We start from the raw sequence: 24,197 nt of genomic DNA, 5'->3' as shown, positions 1-24,197 counted from the left end.
GCACAATACCCTCCAGGTCCATCCATTTTGTTGCAAATTCAAATTTTCATCCTTTTTTTTAAGGCTGAGTAGTATTCCATTGTGTGTGTATACCATATTTTCTTTAGCCATTCATCCGTCAGTAGACAGGCTGTTTCCATGTCTTAGCTATTGTAAACAATGCTGCAGTGAACACGGGGGTGCAGACATCTTTTTGAATTAGTGTTTTCATTTTCTTCAGATAAATACCCAGAAGTGGGATTGCTGGATCATATGGCAGTTCTATTTTTAATTCTTTGAGAAACCTCTGTACTCTTTTCCATAGTGGCTACACCAATTTACATTCCCACTAACACTGCACAAAGGTTCCCTTTTCTCCACATCCTCGTCAACACTCGCTATTTGTTGTTTTTTTTTTTGATAACAGCCATTCTGACAGGTGTGAGGTGACATAACATTGTGGTTTTGATTTGCATTTCTCTGATGATTAGTGATTCTGAGCATCTTTCCACGTGGCTGTTAGCCATCTGTATGTCTTTTTTGGAAAACTGTCTATTCAGATCCTCTGCCCATTTTTTAATTGGGTTGTTTGGCTTTTTGATGTTGAGTTGTATGAGTTCTTTGTATGTTTTAGATATTAACCTCTTATCAAATATATTGTTTGCAAATACCTTCTCCCATTCAGTAGGCTGCCTTTTCATTTTGTTGATAATTTCCTTCGTTGTGCAAAAGCTTTTAAGTTTGATTAGGTCCCATTTGTTTATTTTTTCTTTGTTTCTCTTACCTGAGGAGACATATCCCAAAAAATATTTCTAAGACTTATTTCAAAGAGCATACTGCCGATGTTTCCTTCTAGAAGTTTTATGGCTTCGGGCCTTACATTTAAGTCTTTAATCCGTTTTGAATTTATTTTTCAATATGGTGTGAGAGGGTAGTCCAGTTTGATTATTTTGCAGGTAGCTGTCCAGTTTCCCCAACACCACTTATTGAAGAGGCTATTTCTCCAGATTCTAAAGATGCTTTCACTCATATCCATCATACCTACATTGAACATACATACATTGAACAAATACATTGAACAAATGTAATAACTGCTTTTTGCTGGTATTAGATCATCTAATACCAGTCCATTTTCAAATTTCCCCAGTTATCCCCCAAATGTCTGAAAAGCAGTTTTTGGGGTTTTTTTGTTTGTTCGTTTTTTCAGAACCAGAATCCAGTCAAGCATTTGATTGTGTGGGTTTCTTTTTTAAATTAAAAAAAAGTTACAACAATCACCACGTGACTCTTTGTTATGATATCACTTTTCCTTAATCTTTATATCTTATCTTCTGTAAAACCAGTTGTCTTATAGAATGTCTCACATTTTTTATTTACTTGATTGTCTCCTTGGGGGTGTTGTTTATCTGGTTCCTCCAGCCCCTGTAACACCTTACGTTTTTGTAGCTGTTTAGTTTATCAAACACGTTCGTATGCATTTAATCACAACAGAATCGCTATAAGGCTTTATCCCTATTTAACAGAAACGAATACTGAGGCTTGGAGTGCTTAAATGACTTTTCCAAAGCCAGAGAGCCAGTAAGTAGCAAAGGCAGGACTCAAGCATAAAGGGATTCACTTCAGTTGAGTTAAAACAACAACAATTAATCCCAAATAGCCTACATCTAACTGCGGATTTTCAAAGTGCATTCTCTCTCCAGAATTCAATAGATATTTCTTTTCTTTTAAAAACGTTTTCAGAAAAAGGACCTTTTGTTGTTTTGTTTTGTTTTTGCGGTACGCGGGCTTCTCACTGTTGTGGCCTCTCCCGTTGCGGAGCACAGGCTCCGGACGCGCAGGCTCAGCGGCCATGGCTTACGGGCCCAGGCACTCCGCGGCATGTGGGATCTTCCCAGACCGGGGCACGAACCCGTGTCCCCTGCATCGGCAGGCGGGCTCTCAACCACTGCACCACCAGGGAAGCCCAGAAAAAGGATCTTTTAAGAAATATTTTATTTTCCTGATACCGTGAAGCACATTGCCAAGAAAAAGCAATTTGTTTTACAACGCCTAACAGCTATTTCTCTTGTCCAGCAAAACTAGCAAAATGTAACAGATACCAGGTTCCCCCCAAAGCTCCGTTTGTAACAACAGTTCAAAACGTCTAAACGTTAAATGAGTTACTGAATTTATGACTTTCATAAATGTGTAAACAAAGTCAATTTATCTAAAAATAACTATTCTCTGTGCAAAGTTAAGCATATACATGTGCGCTTATGATGCTAAAACCAACAAGGGCCTTTAGGACTGTTAGAGACGCCGTTCGGAAGTACACGTAAAGTCAGGTCTTCAGTCTATTTTCTCCTCACAGCTGGGTCAGAAACTCGTGGAACAGAATTAGGAGAAGCTTATAACAGTCTACAATCAAGAGATAAGGGGTGTGGTGCGACGATGAGCAAACCAGGCAAAGGAATTAGGATGGTGGATTCAGGAGGAAACTGGGGAAGACATTTCTGGGCTCCCCAGGAATTCAGGCCTCCAGCTTGGAGCCAGCTGCTAGAAGGGGGCCCTAGAAGGGAGAGACATAGGCAGGGGCTGACTACTGAGAAACACTGTTCTCAACAAGAAACTATGGAAATCTTAACTCAGAGAGAGGGATTCCCAACACTGCCCATACATCAAAAAACGTTTTAAAGAAGCTGACTCGCTTTCGCCTCTCGCAAACTTCCACAAAGGTGGAAGCAGGCGAGCACGCCCCGCAAGTGCCCTTCCCTGGTTTTATTGGCTGCCCTGGCCTGCCCCTTTCTCAATCTGTTTCTTTCATTGGTTAGCATTGATATGCTCCTGCTTTCACAGACAATTCCCGGAACCAATCATCTCCAATCACCGCTCCGTCTCTCCGCCGACTGTGAGTGGCATCCTTTCCAACCAATAAAAAATGAAAGTGAGGCTGTGGAGACTACACTCCTCCCCTTTCTCCTCAACTCTTTCTGCAAATGGTAGAAAAGGTTGAGCAGCTGATACGAACCACCAATCCGTAAGGGCGGAAGAGGGGCGAGGAGAAAAGTGATGGGAGGGGGTTACGTGGCGGTGACGGAGGCATAAACTAAAATGAGTGGCAGAAGTACTAGCCAATCGACAATCACACTGGCTGGGTAGTCTGCATTCTCGAGTCCTCCCTGAGCGCTGGAGACTTCGGGAAATCACCAATGAGCTTTTCATGAGTCTGATTGGCCTTCAACTGCACCAATCAACGGCGTGCCTGGCGGAAGCGTCCCACCACGGGCTCTCACTGGGCGCTGGTGGAATGACAGGCCCAAGAGAAATGCCAATGTCCGAGGGGTCTTCCGCAAGTGACACTCAGCGTCACCAATCGACTTCCTCCTTCCCGGCGGCAGAGCCCTCCTCCCCGCGGCCGGCCTGGCTGGGCGGGGACGCTGCGCGGCGGCGGCTGATGCGCTAGCCGAGTGGGGCCCTCCGGGCGGCGACGGCGGCTCTCGTAGGCGGTTCCGGTCCTGTATCTCCGGGCGGCGGCGGCTCATGGCGGCGACGGAGCTGAGAGGAGTAGTGGGCCCAGGCCCGGCAGCCATTGCGGCACCGGGCGGCGGCGGCGGCGGCGCCGGTCCCCCCATGGTGGGAGGAGGCGGCGCCGGTGGCCGCGGAGACTCGGGGCCGAGCTCTGGGATCGCCCCGGGCACGGTGGCCGCGGTGCCTGCGGGCGGCCCGGGCCCCGGGGCCGGGGGAGTGGCGGCGGCGGGCTCGGCTCCTGCGCCGCCGGCGGGGGGCTCGGGCGCTGGGGGTTCGGGCTCGGCTCGCGAGGGCTGGCTCTTCAAATGGACCAATTATATCAAAGGCTACCAGCGGCGGTGGTTCGTGCTGAGCAACGGGCTCCTGAGCTACTACAGGTAACTGCTTCCGGGGCGCCGTCCCCCACTGCAGCCCACAGCCCCTGTGCCGTTACCCTCTCCAGCCCGCGCAGCAGCCAAGGTCGCCCCAGGCCCCTTTTCCTCACTTGCGCTCTTTGACAGCCCGCGACACGAGTCCACCATCACGAAAGTGAACGCCCCAGGACTTACCGCTCCACCTGGGTGATCCACCCTTAGTGCCATACCTTCCCCTCGGTCCCTGGCCCTTCCAGTTGTTCGGAGAGCATCTACTCTTCCATTGTGTTTCCAACAGCGCATCGGTGCAGTGATTAATTCTGCAAGGAAGGCGCTGTTGTAGGTGTTTAAGGGACACGTATGGGAGGGCAAAGTCCAGGCACCGCTCGCAAGGAACTTACTGTAAAAAAGTCCCAAGGCTTAGCTCTCTGTGCCTAGTCTCCAGAATTCAAGGTTATTAGCAGCCCTTGATGTACCCGCCTTTGCTCTCTCCACATTCAAGCACAAGGACACCACGCGTAGGGTGGCCTCGGTATCTGTCCCCTCTCTTTATCTCTCCAAGATTTGCCTAGGCTTTCGCCTTCTGGACAGACCAGAATGGAGAAGAGCACTCCAGTGTTTCTTTTTGCCTGCCCCGCGTCCTCCTGTGGGAATCATTAAGTGTTCCATCCATTATTTCTGGGATCTCTCTGGTCAGTGAGGTTTAAGTTTCATTAAGAGAAGAGTCCGTGTCTTTTGTATGACTACTTCTGTTCAAAAATGCTTGTTTTGGGATGTTCAATATATTTTTACGGTGACCCACAATCTTCTCACAACATAACATGCTTTTGGCTACTCATGTTACTATAGATAGAGAGGTTAGGGCACTGGATTTGGAGACAGGACATAAACATTTCCTGAGTGCTGGACAGTTTGGATGGGTGTTTAACATACGGTATTCTTTGACTCCCCAAAACAATCTGGAAGTTAGGAGATATTCCCATCTTACCAATGAGGAAACGGAGACTTAGCTTGGGCAACTTTCCCAAGGTCTTGAGTCAGGATTTGAAACTAATTCTTTTCACACCAACACAACCTAAAACCCAGGTTAGTGTTACATGGATCAGTCAGATATAGAGATAACTACTTATCCATAGCTAGTACATTTATAGATCATGATACTATGTATATTTTATACAAAATGTATAGAAGTTCCCTGTAAGGGAGATTTTGCTTAATATAATGGCATTTCTAAGTGAAATCTTTTTATAAAGACCATTCTATTTGGGCCCCAAAACAGTGTTGTTAAGAACGGCTCACTCTATATTTCTTTTCCTCTGCCAGTAGTCACTTTGCCACCAGGAGGGTTTGGGTGAACGAATCTCTTTTCCACCAACTCCATTGTATTGGCTCTTAAAGAATTTTGAGAGGAAATTGAAGATGGGAGATGGATTGATGGAGAATGAACAGTTTCTAAAAAAAAAAAAAAAAAAGTGATGGGGGTTGGAGGTTGTTGAAGTAGGAACACAGGCTTATATCTGGTCTCTAACAGCGGAAAATACCTTAGCACATCCTCACTGCTTAAGCCACATTAATTGTGAACACTTGTGTATTACGTTTCTTGTTTTTTTTTTTTACCATCTTTATTGGAGTATAATTGCTTTACAATGTTGTGTTAGTTTCTGCTGTATAACAAAGTGAATCAGCTATACGTATACATATATCCCCACATCCCCTCCCTTTTGCATCTCCCTCCCACCCCTCTAGGTGGTCACAAAGCACCGAGCTGACCTCCCTGTGCTGTGCGGCTGCTTCCCGCTAGCCGTCTGTTTTACATTTGGTAGTGTATATATGTCAGTGCTACTCTCTCACTTCGTCCCAGCTTACCCTTCCCCCTCCCTGTGTCAAGTCCATTCTCTATGTCTGCGTCTTTATTCCTGTCCTCCCCCTAAGTTCATCAGAACAATTTTTTTTTAGATTCCATATATATGTGTTGGCACAGGGTATTTGTTTTTCTCTTTCTTACTTCACGCTGTATGACAGTCTCTAGGTCCATCCACCTCACTACAAATAACTCAATTTCGTTTGTTTTTATAGCTAATGGTTCCGTTGTATATATGTGCCACATCTTCTTTATCCATTTATCTGTCGATGGACACTTAGGTTGCTTCCACGTCCTGGCTGTTGTAAATAGTGCTGCAGTGAACATTGTGGTACATGACTCTTTTTGAGTTATGGTTTTCTCAGGGTATATGCCCAGTAGTGGGATTGCTGGGTCGTATGGTAGTTCTATTTTTAGTTTTTTAAGGAACCTCCATACTGTTCTCCATGGTGGCTATATCAATTTACATTCCCACCAACAGTGCAAGAGTGTTCCCTTTTCTCCACACCCTCTCCAGCATTTATTGTTTGTAGATTTTTTGACGATGGTCATTCTGACTGCTCTGAGGTGATACCTCATTGTGGTTTTTTTGTTTTTGTTTTTGTTTTTGCGGTATGCGGGCTTCTCACTGTTGTGGCCTCTCCTGTTGCGGAGCACAGGCTCTGGACGCGCAGGCTCAGCGGCCATGGCTCACGGGCCCAGCCGCTCCGCGGCGTGTGGGATCTTCCTGGAACAGGGCACGAACCCGTGTCCCCTGCATCGGCAGGCGGACTCTCAACCACTGCACCACCAGAGAAGCCCCCTCATTGTGGTTTTGATATGCATTTCTCTAATGATTAGTGATGTTGAGCATCCTTTCATGTGTTTGTTGGCCATCTGTATGTCTTCTTTGGAGAAATGTCTGTTTAGGTCTTCCGCCCATTTTTGGATTGCATTGTTTGTTTTTTTGATATTGAGCTACATGAGCTGCTTGTATATTTTGGAGATTAATCCTTTGTCAGTTGCTTCGTTTGCAAATATTTTCTCCCATTCTGAGGGTTGTTTTTTCGCCTTGTTTATGGTTTCCTTTGCTGTGCAAAAGCTTTTAAGTTGCATTAGGTCCCATTTGTTTATTTTTGTTTTTATTTCCATTTCTCTAGGAGGTGGGTCAAAAAGGATCTTGTTGTGATGTATGTCCTACAGTGTTCTGCCAATGTTTTCCTGTGAGAGTTTTATAGTGTCTGGCCTTACATTTAGGTCTTTAATCCATTTTGAGTTTATTTTTGTGTATGGTGTTAGGGAGTGTTCTAATTTCATTCTTTTACATGTAGCTGTCCAGTTTTCCCAGCACCACTTATTGAAGAGGCTGTCCCTTCTCCATTGTATATTCTTGCCTCCTTTATCAAAGATAAGGTGACCATATGTGTGTGGATTTACCTCTGGGCTTTCTATGCTGTTCCATTGATCTGTATTTCTGTTTTTGTGCCAGTACCATACTGTCTTTATCACTGTAGCTCCATAGTATAGTCTGAAGTCAGGGTGCCTGATTCCTCCAGCTCTGTTTTTCTTTCTCAGGATTGCTTTGGCTTATGTATATCATTTGCATTATTATATTCAGAGTTGATTTTCATTTTAACCCTTTCTAATTACTGATCCAGGACTATCAGTTTAAGGTTAAATCACAAATCTAAAATTTTAGTCTGCTCCAGAGTTTTTCCCCTACTCAGGTTCATGTTTTCCTGTTACACTGGCCATCATTCTAATGTTCACTTGATTCATGTCCTAACTTGGCTTGTAAGTCACTGTTAACACTGATTCCCCATTTTCAAAAGTTGTGTATCAGCTGAGGGCCTTAATGTGTGGTCATTTTTCCTCATCCAAGTTCCTAATCAAATCTGCTTTCTAGCCCAGTTGAGTCTTTGATCAGTACCAGTCTTGATCAGTATTGATCTTGGTTGGACAGTAATAACCTATATGTTGCTATCTTTTAAGTACTTGTAACCCCTTTTCACTTCTCTCTTACAGTAGCTAGTGGTACCTGTCTGACTACAGCTAAAACTACTTGCAAAACATATCAAACCACATATTGGGAAATATACCATGGGCCTGTCCTTGCCAGCTAAGATGGTTCCACCCACACACCAACCAAGCAACAGGATCCAAAGTTATCAAATCTACGCACTACCCTCAAAATCGCATTGAAGTACTTCCTATCAACGAATTGGTAGTTTATTCTTTCGAACATGTTCTTTGGGTCCCCATCTCCTTATTTAGCCAACTCGTCTTTCCTCCTGCTTTTCTTGCCTCCAAAACCAATCGTATCTTGTATATGCCTTTTACAAAATACTGTTTTCTTTTTAGCTGAGTACTTCCTAGACCCATGCTCTGATGAACTGTCCTAATAGGCTTTGGCAAGCCTTCTTTTTACCTATCCTGTTCTTCCTCACAAAGTTACACAGATCTCCGGTTACTTAAAACCATATGTAGAACCCCAGCTCTCCTAGACACATCATGACAAGCTCATAGTATTAGTTTTCCTGGCTAGCCTCTAGAGACTGAGTTACTATTTCGGCTGGCCTTTTCAGGGAAGACCTTACTAACCAGAAAATACCACCTAATACTGAGGTGCCTAAAGAACTTATCTTGCACTCTGAAAAGCATGTCTTTCTCGCCTCTGCACTCACCATTTATAAGCATAGGTGTACCTGCTTGAACCCAAGAGCTCCGAAGTTAAGCCCGCCCTACTTCCAGAGTTCTTTGGTATTTTAAAAACTGCTACAGACATTATGTGATTTGAGAAACTTCTTTAGTTCATGAAGATGACCCAAGCAGAAGAGATTCCTAGGAAGTGGCTTGTGGAATATACCAACACGTTGTGAGGAGTGTGGTAGACGGTCCAAGCAACACCTTTGGAGTAGAAAGCAAGGGTGAGCTGGCCTGTCAGCTGCGGGTCTGTAATTCAGCCTGCATTATTCATAATGTAACTGAAGCTTGGGGGCAGGGGAGGGGAGATAAGAATAGAAAAACCCGGGATTCACGTTACAGTGTGGCAGGTGCGGGCGCGATGGAAGATGGCCTGGTTTATTGAGGACCCGTACCCCCCTCCCCCCGCCCCGGCCATCCCATACTGCTCATTTGTGCATCTGAGGAAGAAAAACCAGTTTCATGGGACAAACCGAACGATAGCAAATCTGTCTTCCTAAACACAGCACACAGACTTTCTCAAAGCCACCAAATCTTAGTTTCCAGAGATGGAGTGTGTGTCGTCTCTGGCATGCAGGAATTCTGGACGTGCCAGGTATGTTTGGCCACTTGGCACTCGTGAAAGAGAAACGGCTCTGCTTTGCACTGTGGCAGTTGGCAAAGGACTTTGACCTCTTTATGTTCCAAGTTGGTCAGGGAAAAACTGCAGTCTCAACATGCAGGTCCCTGGGCATAATCAGCGGGTGGGGGAAATGAGCACAGTTTGCCCTGTACTCTCAGTTGTGCTAGCAGCTTGATCTTTTATGCCAGGTCTCTTGTAGCTTGTTGTCACCAACCAGTGCTGTAAAGTTCAAAAGTTAGTCTATTAATAGAACTGTCAGTCAGTAGAAATGGGGAAAATTTTTATACCCAGTCCTCTGAGAACAGATTTGCTGAATCTCTCCTAGCTATTAATAGGATGGCTTAGGAGTTCCCACCAATAGAGGTCAGTGGACCTTAGGAAAGAATATATTCCAGAAAGATTATACCACCTGGTGATTCTTTAATGATTATTCTTTCTTTACTCCCACAGAAAGCTAGTTATTCCTATTTCATATCATTTGAGCTGTAGTCAGTATTTAATACTCTAAACGTCTAAGGGTGCCTTACACTTCTGCAAGATAGTTGTTAAGAGTAGTATGAGAATTTCATTTGGGCTGAGTTATAGTTGGGGGAATGGGTTGTTCAATACATGTAAAATGGAGCTATTCTTTCTCTTAGAGAATAAGATTATTTTACAGAATTTTGTTGCATGAGTTTATAAAGCACTATTTCATAATTATATCTTGCTAAGTAAAAGGTAATTCCTGACTGCAAAAGGGCATGAGGGAACTTTCTGGGGTGACGGAAATGTTCTACATCTTGATTGTGGAGGTGGTAGCACAATTGTATATATTTGTCAAAACTCACTAAATTGTACTCTTAAAATCGTTGGGTTAATACCGTATGTAGTTATCCGTCAGTGAAGCCTGTTCTTTAAAAGCTAAGGGTGAGAGGGACAGCAGAGCAATAAAATCTTATAGGCTCTGAAAGGAAATCCCTACTGATTGTTTTTTGAATTTTAGGGAGCCATTTGAGGGAAATATTGGAACTTGCTAGTTCCTAAGACTGCTGTATTTTCGAAAGGCTTAGAGTTATGAAATGGAATGTGATGAAGGATAAACCACGCATCAACTTTCTACTTAGCTTGTCTTTGGCTCGTTATTGCAGGTCAAAGGCAGAAATGAGACATACCTGCCGTGGTACCATCAACCTCGCCACAGCCAACATCACAGTGGAGGACTCCTGCAACTTCATCATTTCCAATGGGGGTGCTCAGACCTACCATCTGAAGGCGAGCTCAGAAGTAGAGCGGCAGCGCTGGGTCACCGCCCTAGAACTGGCCAAGGCCAAGGCTGTGAAGATGCTGGCAGAATCAGGTGGGGAGCAAAGAATATTGTGTCTGGGGAACATTCTGTTTGCCCTCTTATGCACGAATCTTATTTTGTCCCTCATTGTCATTGTCATTTAATTAGCAGCTATCTCCTGGACATCTCAGGCTTCTGCTCACCAGGCAGAATTTCTCCTGGAGTGCTGGTTTTCAGCTGGGGGCAATTCTGCCCCAAAGGGGACATTTGGCGAAGGCTGAGCATTGGTGGTGCTAATGGCCTCTAGGGAGTAGAGGCCAGAGGTGCTGCTGAACCTCCTGCCGATGCACAGGGCAGCCCCACAGCAGAGGTAGCTGGCCCAAAATGTAAGAGTTGTTCAGATTGGGAAGCTGTCTTAGGAGCATATGTTATCCTTTTGGCTCTTAATGCCAACTGACTACCTTAAAATTTTGAGAAATAATTATTTTATTGATAGATCAGTCAGGATTATTACAACTCACACTTTGGATCTGTCCTTACTTTTTTCTTTTCTCCTGACATCTTCTTACTTAACTCTTTTCTGGTTGAATTGAAACCAGCAGTCTTCGTAGATGGCCAGAAACATTGTACGTGAAACCCCCTGGCAGTGGGCAAAGAGACACCTGATGGGTGGTGCTGCTCTTATATCAGTCTGGGCAGAGGAATGCCCAGCCCTTTGTTCAACCCAGCTTGGTGCCTGGGCTGGTGGCCAGAGCTGTTTCATGCTTGAGGCACATTAAAAGAATAATAATTATATGTGATATTTTCTGTGAAAAATCTTTATTTTGCTACCATAGTCTCACTAAAAAGAACAATCTAATTATGTTTTGATTTTTCTTAAAGGAAAATGGTAGGATTTCCCTGCAGATGTTGATAGTTTAGTCGTTCTGAGCTTGTTCACTTAGAGCTGACCAAGATGCTCACCTGCTAACTTTTGTTCATCTCTTGTGTTTCTTATCCCTTGTTCTTTCCCATGCTGTGTTTAATATCTCTTAAGCAATGAAAGGAAAGTTTGCTGCTTTGTAAATTTCCGGGTAACAGGTTATATTTTGACTCTGGCCCTGCCTGTTTGCCTAACAGATAGGGCAGGTCCTTCCTTGTTTCTTTTGTTTTGATTTTAGTGCTGATTTTAGCTCCCCCAAAGGAAGTGACATTGCTGGAAAAGAACTTTGCAGTTACAAAGTGTTAAGGACAAAACTGATAGCAAGAGGCACAACACAGCTCTCTGCTTGACTTATTATTTGAAAGTCATTTAACAGAAGACCTTGCACAGCTTTCAGTGCAGGGGTGGCTTTAGTGTCAGATGAGCTCATCCTGAAGTTCCTGAGTTCTCCTTTAGAAAAGATACGTTAATGAGTCTTTTGATGATGTGGACATGGTTTACAGAGAGCATCTAGACTGCCGTTCTCAACCCATGTCATACAGGCCCACTGATCACCCAACAGATGATAGTGGATTTGCACTAATAATCAGTGTGACTGGATTGGGACCCTCAAGCTAGGGTTAAAAGGCTCAATAATTCATTCCCAGCCCCAAGAGCCATATAGCTTCTCCATCCTGTCCTCTGGGTCACTGGTTCGCAAACCTCAATGTGCATCAGAGTTACCCAGACAGCTTATTCGAAATACAGATTTCTGGACCTTGCCTCACACCAGCCAAATCAAGGTTTTTCTGGGGGTGGGGCCAGAGACTGCACCTGTAAGAAGAACCCCAGGGTTGGGACATGAGGGGATGGAGGAGGGTGGTCAAAAAGTACAGGCTTCCAGGGACTTCTCTGGTGACGCAGTGGTTAAGAATCCACCTGCCAATGAAGGGGACACGGGTTCAATCCCTGTTCCAGGAAGATCCCACGTGCTGCGGAGCAACTAAGCCTGTACTCCACAACTACCGAGCCCACGTGCTGCAACTACTGAAGCCTGTGCGCCTAGAGCCTGTGCTCTGCAACAAGGGAAGCCACCGCAACGAGAAGCCCACGCACTGCAACGAAGAGTAGCCCCCGCTCGCTGCAACTAGAGAAAGCCCACTCACAGCAACGAAGACCCAACACCGCCAAAAAAAAAAAAACATTAAAAAAAAACAGATTAAAAAAGAAAGGTACAAGCTTCCGGTTATAAGATAAATAAGTCCTGGGGATGAAAATACAACATGACGACTGTAGTTAACACTGCCGTTCGGTGTATTTGAAAGTTGTTAAGAGAGTAGATCCTAAAAGTCTCATCACAAGGGGAAAAAAACCTTTTTGTATCTATATGAGATGATGGAGGTTAACTTATTTTAACCATTTCACAATATATGTAAGGTGTATATGCTGTACACCTTAAACTTGTAGCAGTGCTATATGTCAATTACATGTCAATAAAACTAGAAGGAAAAAAAGTGTGAGCAGAAAAATTGCTTATTGTTGTCTGTCCCAGGAAAAAAAAAGTAGTAGTACCCCAGCTGTTTGTGACACAGGTGGGCTGTGGACCACCTGTAGGCAAATCGTCTGGCAATGGTGAGCTCTCAGTCGGTCAGAACGCACAGCCTGAGGAGTGTCAGTTTGGTTGTGGGCAGAGTGGGTAGGGTTCCGACTCTCAGCCCTGGGCTTGGAGTCCTATCACTCACCTTTCCGCCCGTACAGATGAGTCAGGAGATGAAGAGTCCGTCTCACAAACCGACAAGACCGAGCTGCAGAACACCCTGCGGACCCTGTCCAGCAAAGTGGAGGACCTGAGCACATGCAACGACCTGATCGCCAAGCACGGCACGGCACTGCAGCGCTCGCTCAGCGAGCTGGAGTCCCTGCGGCTGCCGGCCGAGAGCAACGAGAAGATCAAACAGGTCAACGAGCGGGCCACGCTCTTCAGGATAACGTCCAACGCCATGATCAACGTAAGCGCGCACATGTCTGCCTTGCTTTTTGCTTCTTTCCCTCTTTGAAATGTAATTCTTCCCAAATGCTGGAAAATTGTAGTTGGTAAAGCATAGGACGTTAGGTCCTGCTTAATCGTTCAAGGGATTTGAGTTACATTTTTTTTGTTGCATGAAATGGAACAGGGTGCACAGATGGAATGACATTCCCGCTCTGCTTGAATGGTCAGGAGGACACTGCTCCAGCCCTGCGTCTGCCCCCAGCAGGGCATCTGATGGTGATGTTAGTTGAGTCCCTTCACCTCTCTGGGTTGTGGTTCTATCTATCTATCTATCTACCTATCTATCTATCTATCTATCTATTTTTCTCTAACTTTATCTATTGGAACTAAAAGGTCTTCATGGGCCCTTTCCACTTCCATGTTCTTTGAGATTTTGGTTGGAGTCTGACCCCTACTTTGCTAACGCACCCTGGCCTACAGTGTGGGAAGTCCCCGGGGGCTGGATTAAGTACTAGTGAGAACCTGTAATCCTGGTTAGTCCCATCTTGAGTCTTGGATTTGAGGGGTAATTCTGGGTGATAAGACAAAATATTCAACGTTGGGTACTTTTCTTTTCAAAAGAAGGGGCCAGTGCTTCTGCCTCCTTATGACTAGCTCGGGTGCTGTCGTTGCTTTAGGGAATACTTTGGCTGCTTGGGTGCAGGGCTCCAGGTAAACCCAACGTGCCACTGACGTTGGTGACCTGTGTCCGATACTGGGTGATAGGTATGGAATGAGTGCACAGTTTAAACAGCGCCCTTTTTCCTCTGCTGGCGACTGATCCTCACCCGGCAGGTTCGTCAGCTTCCGCATAGGAACACGAGAGGATGCTTCATACGGCACGTGAGAACACTGCTCTTTGAGAAGGGGCTTGTGCAGGTGGTTGTTTTGTTTTTGTTGTTTTCCTATCTAATTAAATGGGATGAACTTACTTCACTAGGGTCAGATTTTTCCTTGTTTGAGGAGTGATAATAAGGCATCTGCTTAGAATTAGTTGTGTTCACGTGGCTCTTAGAGATCGAAGGTCTTTTCCTATGACCAAGGGAAAATTTGGTTTTTTTTGCATTTAAAACCCCTTTGTTTCTTAATAGAAAGTTGTAGTAACTTTTACTTTCGTGTCATTTTCTGAAGCGTTGAACACTCTCTTCAGTGCTCTGACTCCCACGAAGTAGAGGAGAGAAATTATTTTGTCCCCTTACGGACTGCAGGCAGATCAGTGTCTCCCAGCACCATTCTGCAGACCAGCACTGGCGCTTGTGTTTCTGATGTTGGGTCGTGTGCTCTCTTTCTAAACTCTCGTACTTCTTGGTGCCTGTGTGCCTGTTTTTCTGGTCCTCCTGTGATCAGGAAAACCTCATAAATCATACAGGTCATTTAATCAGTAGTAAATAAATATACTTTTGAAATAGAACAGCTCAGGACACAACCATCTGTTAACCTTTTATCCGTGTCAGGTGAACACCCTGCTCCATGACAATTTTTTTCCTACTCTGATAGGAAAAATTTGCTAAATAAAACACCTCTTGACTTAAAAATGTCTCATAAAACTAGAACTTTATTTTGGACTTTTCTCTTGAAAATATGCTTATCTTCGTTCCTGGCGACAGTTCTTTTTCCCTGAGTTCTAGGTATCCAGAGTTTGTGTCAGTTCTCATTCTGTTCTCCCTGGGTGCACTGTCTCTGCCCCTTTTATAGCCAGTTACTGCAGGAAATGCATTTTTTAGCCCTGTGTTATTTCCTTTGTACCTTTTAGGGGATGATGGCAAGGCCTTAAAACTGACACGCTAGCACATCACATCTCTAAACAGGCAGTGTTATAGCAAAGGAAGAATACACTCATTTCACTCAGTTGCTTGCTTGCTTAGGATATAGCTTTTCTTATTATCAGAGTGAGGCTAAGCAGGGGAGCGCATTTGACACTGTTAGCGTATGCATTTGCTAATGCAGTGAACACCTATTGAGCACCTTCTGTGTTCTAGGCACTGTGCTGGGGATATAAAACTAATGTGGCTGTGGTCCCTGCCCTCAGGGAGATTACTGTCCAGTGAGGGGCCAGAGAAGTGAACAGATCATTATGGAGTGTGCCGCATGCCAGGAGACATGTGAGCACAGGCTGCTGTGCTGTAGTACCGTGGGATTGTCTAGCTCAGACCAGGAGGACCTGAGAAGGTAACCCCCCAGATAAATTCTGAAAGACCCGAGAGAGTCTTCTTATGAAAAAAAGGCAACAAAGAGTTTGGGGTCCTGAAGTCTAACTGCCCCAGTTCCCCTCTCTGTGACCTGGGGCACCCTAGTCCCTCGGTGACCCCAGTTCCTTTTCTGTAAATGGTGATGATCCTGGTAGCTGCTCTCAGGGTGTGGAGCGGCTTTTATTAGATAGTGGCTGTCGAGTGTTCAGTAAAGTGCCTGGCATATAATCTTCTCTCGCTAACTTTGAGTTGTGACCCCTGTTCTTCAAAGGAAGTGAGGGAAGAGAGTTGATCCAGGTGTGGTGTGTGTGGATCCCTCCCTCTCTCCCAAAGTCTAGGAACCACTTGCCGTTGACTGTTACCCAAGCAAGGAAGTAGCTAGAGATAAGGCTGAAGAGGAGCTAAGTATGGGGGGTGGGGGGCTGTGTGCAGATCCTACTAATGGGCTTGGTAGTAGTGGATTAGAAGAGGATAAGACCGATTTTGATGCAGGCTTAACTCTTAATAGATAACACCTTATTGAATGATTACTGTGAGCCTGGTCTAAGTGCTTACATGTTAAGCAACAACTTTTGAGATAGCTACTGTTGTCATTCTTTGTTTACAGATGAGGAAGATGAGTAACTTGCTAAAAATTCCGTAGTTAGATAGTAGGATGGAGCTGTGACAATTCCAGAGTATGTCCTCTATACTGCTTCTGAGTGTGGAGGAACAAAAGAAATGTACAGAGTCCAGAAATATTGAAGAAAAATCAGTAGGATTTGATCATTGGATGTGGGGAGGGAAGAAAACTAAGAATCAAGGATCCCTCTTAGTTTTCTGGCTTGGGCAGGTGGAGGGGCCCTGGAAATGTTCTTGGGATGGAGATGCAGAGTCAGAAAGGGAACATGGTGAGTTCATATGGGACCCACTGATTCTGAGATTACTCTGAGCCATTGAGTAGGCAATTGGATAGTCTGGTCTGCAGCTCCCTGAGCGCAGAGCTGGAATTACTGATTTAGTAGGCATCAGCCCATAGCAAAGGTTGAAACCATGGGAGTAGATGTTCTATTTACCTATTAGTTTCTCTTTAACAGGGTATAGACTTTTAAGCTTACATTGCTCCCTTCCTTTATTTATTAAGCAAACTGTATCAGGCTCCCACTATGTACAGAGCAGCTCAGTTAGGAGCTGGAGATAAGTATGTGAATAAGCTGTAAACGGTGTCTTCAGGTGGCTCACAGTCCATCTGGAGAGAAAGTCACGATCCTGCTGTGGATGGTGTGAAATAGAAATATAAAGTGCTGTGGAAAGTAGAGGAGAGATGGGCTTGGGGGGTGGTCACAGAAGAGGTAACATTTGCCATAGATCTTAAAGAATGGAGAGGACTTGGCCAAGCAGAGAAAGGGGATAGGAAGGCATTCTAGGCCAAGCAAATAGCACGTGCTCCGATGGGCAGGCCTGAAAGAAATCTGCATGTCTGAGAAAGGGTGAGCAGTTCAGGGTGCCTCCATGGCAGGGTGCAGGGGTGGGCCCAGCTGCCTGGACAGGAGGACACAAGGGCCATTTATGTCCATGACCAGTAGTTAGGATTTGGTCCTAATGTCGATGGGGAGCCAGTGAAGGGACTAATATGGTCAGATTTGTGTTTTGTCTCTAGATCTCTTCTTCGATTCATCAGGTAGGTTTCTAATTTTTAAGATCAGTTGTTATCTTAGTGACCAAAATAAAAACCAATTAAATTTCCCCATATTTGGTTTAATTCACTGCAGACTCTCTGTTCTCAGTGTCTGAATTCCTCAGTTTTAGGTGACTTGAGTTTAGTTGAGAATGTATTGAAAGCAATACATGCTTATCCCATGCTTTTCCTCACCTTTTAGTCCATAGGCTTCTTCTTTGGAGCAGCTCACATAGCTGCCCTTTGTGATGTTGCACAAATACTTTGTCTAGGTTTGTTGCTTACTTGGTATTTGTTGTTTGGTCCTCATGACCAGGAAAATATGAAAGAACTATGACGACCACATTCAATATTTTTTTCTGGAGTTGACCTTGATTGTGTCATGGAGCTGGCTGTCCCTGATACTGTGGAATAACAGGGAAGGCCTTTCATTTTAATTTGCTAGTTCAGGTTCCCAGAATAAGGTTACTTACTGGGCTTACAGAGGCCTGAGGGGAATCTCTGACTAGCTGAGCTGAGGTGACCTATATCGACTCTTTCTCCATACAGGCCTGCAGAGATTTCCTTGTGTTAGCCCAGACCCACAGTAAAAAGTGGCAGAAGTCCCTGCAGTACGAAAGGGACCAGCGTATCCGCCTGGAAGAGACCCTGGAGCAGCTGGCAAAGCAGCACAATCACCTGGAGAGAGCCTTCCGAGGAGCCACGGTGCTGCCGGCAAACGCTCCTGGCGGTGCTGCTTCTGGCAAAGGTGAGCTGCTGGCTTGGCTCTTGGACGGCCTGTCTGATCCCAGCCACATGCTTTTCTGCAGCTGTTAGAGAGAGCTGCAGATTCTCCAGAATCAGCGACTCATGTGAGATGGAATTCGAGCCCTTTATTCTTCTGACTTCCCCATTGCTTTCTACCATTTGTTACTAGGTTTGTGGTTAATATTTGAAAGCTCCAGCTGTGCCAGGTTTTGATAAATGCAGCCCAAGGAAACAAATGCGGCTTCCTCCTTGCAGGTCAGTGCTGCTCCGGCAAAGGAGACGTGAGTGATGAGGATGACGAGAATGAGTTCTTTGATGCTCCTGAGATCATCACCATGCCTGAAAATTTGGGCCACAAGTAAGTCATTCTTGATTCCCACCCCCCGCAAAATGAGCATATCTGGCCATGGAAAGGTTAGAAATGTTTCAGTGGAAGTGTCATAGTTGTTTACTAAGATATGGACTCTTTTCCTTACGTAAGTGGAAGACTGTCAGCTTTTTTACATGAACAAGTTCTCCAGAGATGTCTATTCATACGTACTGCTTTCTAAGTGTCGTCATTTGATCACTCATCAATAAGTTTGTGCCGTGTCCTTAGCATTCTGCTTTGTAAAGACATGGTGAGGACCAAACTCTAGTTCTGATCTTTATGCTAATTCTCATACGCTTCCCATCTGTGTAGACGTACTGGCAGCAACATCAGTGGAGCCAGCAGTGACATCAGCCTTGATGAACAGGTAACTCTTATTTGGGAATTACCAAGACTGGGGGACTTAGGTGTCATTCCCAAGGATTTGCTTATAAAGTACTAAGAGAAACAGAAAGTACTGTTTTTTTTTAAGCATGGGGGAAGGGAAGCTTATAAATACTGGGTTTTCTGTTCTTTGTGAGTGATTGAATGGCTTTGTTTTTGCGCTTAGTACAAGCATCAGCTGGAAGAGACCAAGAAGGAAAAGAGAACGAGGATACCATACAAGCCAAACTATAGCCTCAATTTGTGGAGCATCATGAAGAACTGCATCGGAAAAGAACTCTCCAAGATCCCCATGCCGGTGAGGGTCTTGCACAACCAGGCTCTGCCCGGAAGGCCTCTCAGGCCCCGGCCAGAGGAGTGCGGCCGGGACAGCCTCCACCCACTCCTGTGGCAGTTTGTGGCACGGTCCTTGTTACCCTTACAGTCATAAACGATCCCTTAAAACTAGCTGCTTTAATTTTCGCTAGGGATCTGGTATGTTTCCAGATCACCTAGAGTCAGATGCATTTGTTCAGTAACAGTTATTTATGAGCAAATTCCTATGCCAGATGTGCTGAGGACCTGCAAAGATAAAATTCAGCATCGTTTCTGTTTTCAAGAAGCATGTAGTTTGAGAGACAGACATGAAAACATGTAGAAAACATTCATTTCTATGATGGGAAGTACTGTGCATACAAGGGTTTGGGGAGACCAAAGCAAAGCCAATTCATTCCAACCAGGAAGCTGTGGACCATCTCCTGGTGAAGGAGGTGCTTGGACTGACCTCCCTGCCTCCTGTCATGCCCTCCTCCAATCTGTCCACACTGTTTTCAAAAGGGATCTTTTCAATATTGCAAATGTAGTCATGTCATTCCTTAGCTTAAAGTCCTTTACTAGCTCCTACTGCTTTGAGAGTAGTCCCGGTCCCTTAGTGGGCTTGATACTTCCTCCCCAAGGACAAGGCTCCGCCCATACACGTGCCCAGTGTTCTGGTCTTTGGGAGTTACCTTCAGGGACTCACCGGCATCTTTTTTCTTTTCCCCTCAGGGCATTTGCACACACTGCTCTTTCTGCCCAAACTTTCATCAGCTTCCCACCCACCTATGCCACTTTTCTTTTGTCCTGGCTGATACCCTTTTTTTCAGGATTCGACTGTGGTGTCGTCTCTTTCAGCAGACCTTCACCCGTGCATCTGGTCAGGGTGAGCCGTCTCTTCCCTGTGTTCCAACAAGTGCCACTGTTTATTTCTGGACAGTGGGTTTAACTTGCTGGTTCACTCCCCAAGAGTTTAATGACTGCCTAGCTGCCTGGGGTTGTATCAGTGTATCAGGTATAGGTTCAGTTTAAAGAATCCAAAATATGTTGGTTTAGACCAGGGGGCAGCAAACTGTGGCCCTGGGGCCACATCTGGCTGCCATCTGTACAGCCTACAAGCTAAGCATAGTTTTTATGTTTTTAAATGGTTGAAAAATATCAAAAGGAGGATAATATTTTGTGATGTGAAAATTATATACAATTTACATGTCAGTGTCCGTGAGGTTTATTGGAACACAGTAAATGCTCATTCATTCACAGATTGCCTGTGGCTGCTTTCATCCTAGAACAGCAGTGCTGAGTAGGTGTGACAGAGGCCGTATGGCACTTGAAGCCTAAATGTTTACTATATAACCTTTCACAGAAAAAGCTGGCCAACAAATATTAGCTTAACTCATTATCACGTTAAAGTCCAGAAGTAGGTGGTCCAGGGCTGGTACGATACTCCACACTGTCGTGACCAGGCTCCTTTCTGTCCTGTTGTTCTGCTGCCTGTGGCCTCAATTCCCAGGTGTTAAGTGGCTGCTCCAACTCGGGCCGTCAGGATCGCATTCCAGTCAGCGGGAAGAGGGAAAGAGGAGAAGGGCATGTCCTGCCTTTTAAGGGTGCTTCTTGGAAATATCATGAACCATTTTGCCTTCAATCTCTTTGGCCAGAACTTAGTTATATGGCCTCAGCTAGCTGGAGAGGAGACTAGAAATGAAGACTTCTGTTCTTGGTGGCATGACCTAGTTAAAAATTGGGGATTCAGCTACTTGCAGAAGAAGGGAAGAATGGAGAGTGGGGCATGGCTGCAGGCTCTGCCCATAGCCGGTTGCACGGCATACAGACAGCATTCTCCTAGCCTCTTGGGGCTGATGGACCAGTGAGTGGTTTCTTTCTCTCCATAGACTGTTCTTCACGGGCAGAGACTGGTCTTTATATCCTTGATGCTTAGCCAGTGCCTGGCACATATATATCATTCAGCAAATGTTAAAGTAATTAGTTAACTGAGTCTTGGAAAAAAAATAGATTTGTATGTAAGTGCATAGGATTTCTGTTAGAAAAATGTTGACCTCCAGACAGGAAATGGCCATGAGTAAGCACACTGGAGAAGCATAAAATAAGTGGTTGACTAGGGGCCTGAAAAGAAGCCCCGCTTCTTTGCCTAGTGCCTTGAAGGAAGTGGTGGAGAGGTAGGCTGGAAATTGCAGCCTCAGAAATGCAGTTCCTGCTTAGAGATAGGTTCTGAGTCCAGGTGACCTCTCTGTCCTACTTTACCATTATTTCCTTGTTGACATCGTTACAAGGAATGTGCAGTCTGGTACCTGTTGGCCTGTGGATCTGGTCCTCACCCTTGCCCTGCTCTGTGCTGTGTCACAGGAAAGCTGATCCCTCTGGGCTGTGTTTCTCAGGCTTCCATGCCTGCTGACTCTGGCTGGGCTCCACCAGTGCAAGGCACCAGAAGGAGTTTGGAGCGGGAGGATGGGAGAAGTCCCAGGGCACTCCCCGCCCCGGCTACATTCTCTTGGGCAATGCTCTGGCAGCAGCTGTGTGGCTCTAGTTTCCACTGCAGGCCCCCCTGAGGCTTTAGCTTCTGTGCACGCCTCTGGCCTCTGCGCTGCGGTAATAACCACCGCTGCTCTTTGTTCCTCCTGCCTGTCAGCAGTTACGGCTTCCTGCCGCTGCTAATCTCCAGGCTGTCATGTTATGCTGCCCAGCTCTCCATCAGCCATATAACTAACGCCCTGCTTCTTTCCACTGTAAATTCTCAGATTTGTTTGTTTCCCTGTTAGCCCTCTGAGGGATAAAATGACCAGTATAAAAAGCTTGGCCCTTTCAGAGAAACTGTGGTTCCTGGAACAGCTGTTGGGGGGCAGGGCTGTGTGTATGTGATAAGCGGTGATGGGCTAAGTAAGGATATACTGATTCTAGGCCCAGGTGGTTCTCATCTGTCCTGTAGCCACCAGCGGAGCACATCGCCTGTCTCATTTTCCTCGAAATGTATGGAAATGTTACTGCATGTTGCCTGCAGTTCTGCCACGGAGAGATTTTGTTGGCATAGTTAATAAGTACCGTCTTTTAAAAAGACACTTGAGGATTTGAGTTCTGTCCAGCCGTTTACCCTCGGTGTGCATTTTTCTTATCATAGTGCTTTTCTCTGTGCGGACAGCATGGCTTTGGAGTGTGGTACAGTGATTTTAGCTGAGGCAGGGTAGATCCTACTTCCCCCTTGGGAAATTTTCACAGAGAAATGCTTAGTATATTTCTCAGAAAAAGCAGGCTCTAGTAATTTTTTTATGTATAAATGCATAGAAACAAATATGAAACTATTAATAGTGGTTATCTTTGGGTGATGGTATTTCAAGTAGATGTTTTCCTTTATACTTTGTTTCCAAAGTTTGTTATGGTGGAAATTACAAGATGTTTCATAATTGGGAGGGCAGTAAGCATTAAGGTAGTATGTGACTCCGAGATTGGGGGGTAGAAGGTTGGATTAAAATGCAGAAAAATAAAAAGAGGTAGGACTGTAGGAAAGAAAAGTGTTGTTTTTGTTTGTTTTATTAACTGAAATTTTGCTTTAGGTCAGCTCCATTCAATACAAAGGACATATTTTTCTTCCTTCCTCTCTTCTTCGGACTCAACTCAGGCTAGTGATATTCAGGCTTCTTTAGCTGTATTGCTGGTTAAATAAGCTTTGTGGACTAGCCTGGGAACCTAACCTCTTTTTATAGTAAGTTTTTAAAGTAGTAAAGTCATAAATTCCAGACAGTCAACTTAGAAGCTCATTCTTTGAGGGATGAGGGGACAATGTCTCTTTTGTTCACTTCTCTATGCCTGCTGAGTTGTATAGGGTCTGGCACACGTGAGGGCTCAATAAATATCTGTGGCACGAATGGACATCTTCTGCCCGACAGAGGTGCGCAGACACACACTTGCTTCATCCTGTGGCTGAGTGCCCTAAGCTGGCTCTAAAACTTGAAAGGTAGAAGCACTCAGAGCCCTCTCTTAGCCCCCATCATGAATACTCCCGCTGCAGAAGCACAACTGTCCAGCCTCAGAGAAGAAAGCAGAATCCTTGCCTGACGTAGAACTGAACTGAGACTCAGCAATGGTCTAGTCTGGGAGTGGAAGCTAACTACTGTAATGTTTTTTCCACTAGTCAGGACACGACTGCACTTAGAATTTACTACCCTTTCTTTCCTCCCTCAAAAATGTTAAATACCTAACTTCTTCTCTGCGTATACTTGTGCTGAAGTCCATTTCTCCTTTTATGCATTCATTCAGTACCTATTTGATGACAGTTTCTCATGGGCCAGGCATCAGTGGCTCTTGGATATGCAGTGGTAAGCAGAAGAGGCATGGTTCCCATCTCAGAGTGCTTCCAGTTAGTGAAATAAATGAAAATGGAATTTCCACCACTCATTGACATGAACAGTTGGCCGAGGAGAATGGGCTGCTTTCAGGCTAGATCTTGGAGTTGCTCTACTGAGCAAAGGCCTCTTCTTTTCCCAGTGATTTGTTTTATCATCTTGACATCTTGATATGTGTCTCCCTCCGACTGCAAAAAGAAAAAAAAAGAAAGGAAGAAATTGTCTCATTTGGATGTGCGGACAGAGTTTTTATATCTGCTCTTTTCCTGACAGGTAAACTTTAATGAGCCCTTATCCATGCTTCAGCGCCTTACTGAAGATCTGGAATACCACGAGCTGTTAGACCGAGCTGCAAAGTGTGAGAACTCTCTAGAACAGCTCTGTTATGTTGCAGCTTTCACCGTGTCCTCCTACTCCACTACTGTCTTCCGTACCAGCAAGCCGTTCAACCCACTCCTTGGGGAGACCTTTGAGCTAGACCGATTAGAGGAGAATGGGTACCGATCCCTCTGTGAGCAGGTAAAGGAGCCTCAGGATTGTGACACGTCTCCTTTTTGAAGAAAGGGATGATTTCTTTGGTTGATACCCCTGGGTGTTAACGTTTGCAGAAATTCCAGACCCCGTCATCCCAAACTGCCTTCTTTTCCTTCAGGACTTCAACACTGGAGGCCCTGGTATTCATCTACTGCTATGGGTGTAAAAATGTCAAGTGTGAATTTGGGGTGTTTATCACCAGTTAATAGGCAGTATCTTTTTTTTTCCTTTCTTCCTTTTAATTTGAACCACTGATTTCTTCAAGGTGAGTCATCATCCCCCTGCGGCTGCACACCACGCTGAGTCCAAAAATGGCTGGACGTTGCGTCAGGAAATCAAAATCACCAGCAAGTTCCGAGGCAAATACCTCTCCATTATGCCGCTTGGTAAGGCCACCATCTTTGTAAGCATTTGTGCTCCAGGAAGGAAAGCTTTTCTGGCAGGATGGAGGCGGTTACTGGTTCAGTAGTCA

At 45.1% G+C, this 24,197-nt stretch overlaps 1 protein-coding gene across 1 annotated transcript in view; it reads left to right on the top strand.

The window, feature by feature from the left end:
• Positions 1–3,400: 3,400 nt before the first annotated feature.
• The window catches only part of OSBP (oxysterol binding protein), a 32,237-nt gene continuing 11,440 nt past the window's right edge, over positions 3,401–24,197 (top strand). The window contains exons 1-9 of the mRNA XM_082845582.1: positions 3,401–3,863; positions 10,132–10,340; positions 12,928–13,178; positions 17,594–17,792; positions 18,047–18,149; positions 18,474–18,528; positions 18,712–18,843; positions 23,465–23,710; positions 23,991–24,111. Of these exons, the coding sequence (XP_082701708.1) occupies positions 3,499–3,863; positions 10,132–10,340; positions 12,928–13,178; positions 17,594–17,792; positions 18,047–18,149; positions 18,474–18,528; positions 18,712–18,843; positions 23,465–23,710; positions 23,991–24,111 (1,681 nt within the window). The 5' untranslated portion in view covers positions 3,401–3,498. The remainder of the gene's footprint in view (positions 3,864–10,131; positions 10,341–12,927; positions 13,179–17,593; positions 17,793–18,046; positions 18,150–18,473; positions 18,529–18,711; positions 18,844–23,464; positions 23,711–23,990; positions 24,112–24,197) is intronic.

The sequence above is a fragment of the Leucopleurus acutus genome, assembly GCF_964270905.1.
Source record: "Leucopleurus acutus genome assembly, chromosome: 8".
NCBI classification, from domain to species: Eukaryota; Metazoa; Chordata; class Mammalia; order Artiodactyla; family Delphinidae; genus Leucopleurus; species Leucopleurus acutus.
The sequence above is the reverse complement of the archived record's forward strand: the minus strand, read 5'-3'. Positions and strand labels throughout refer to the sequence as shown.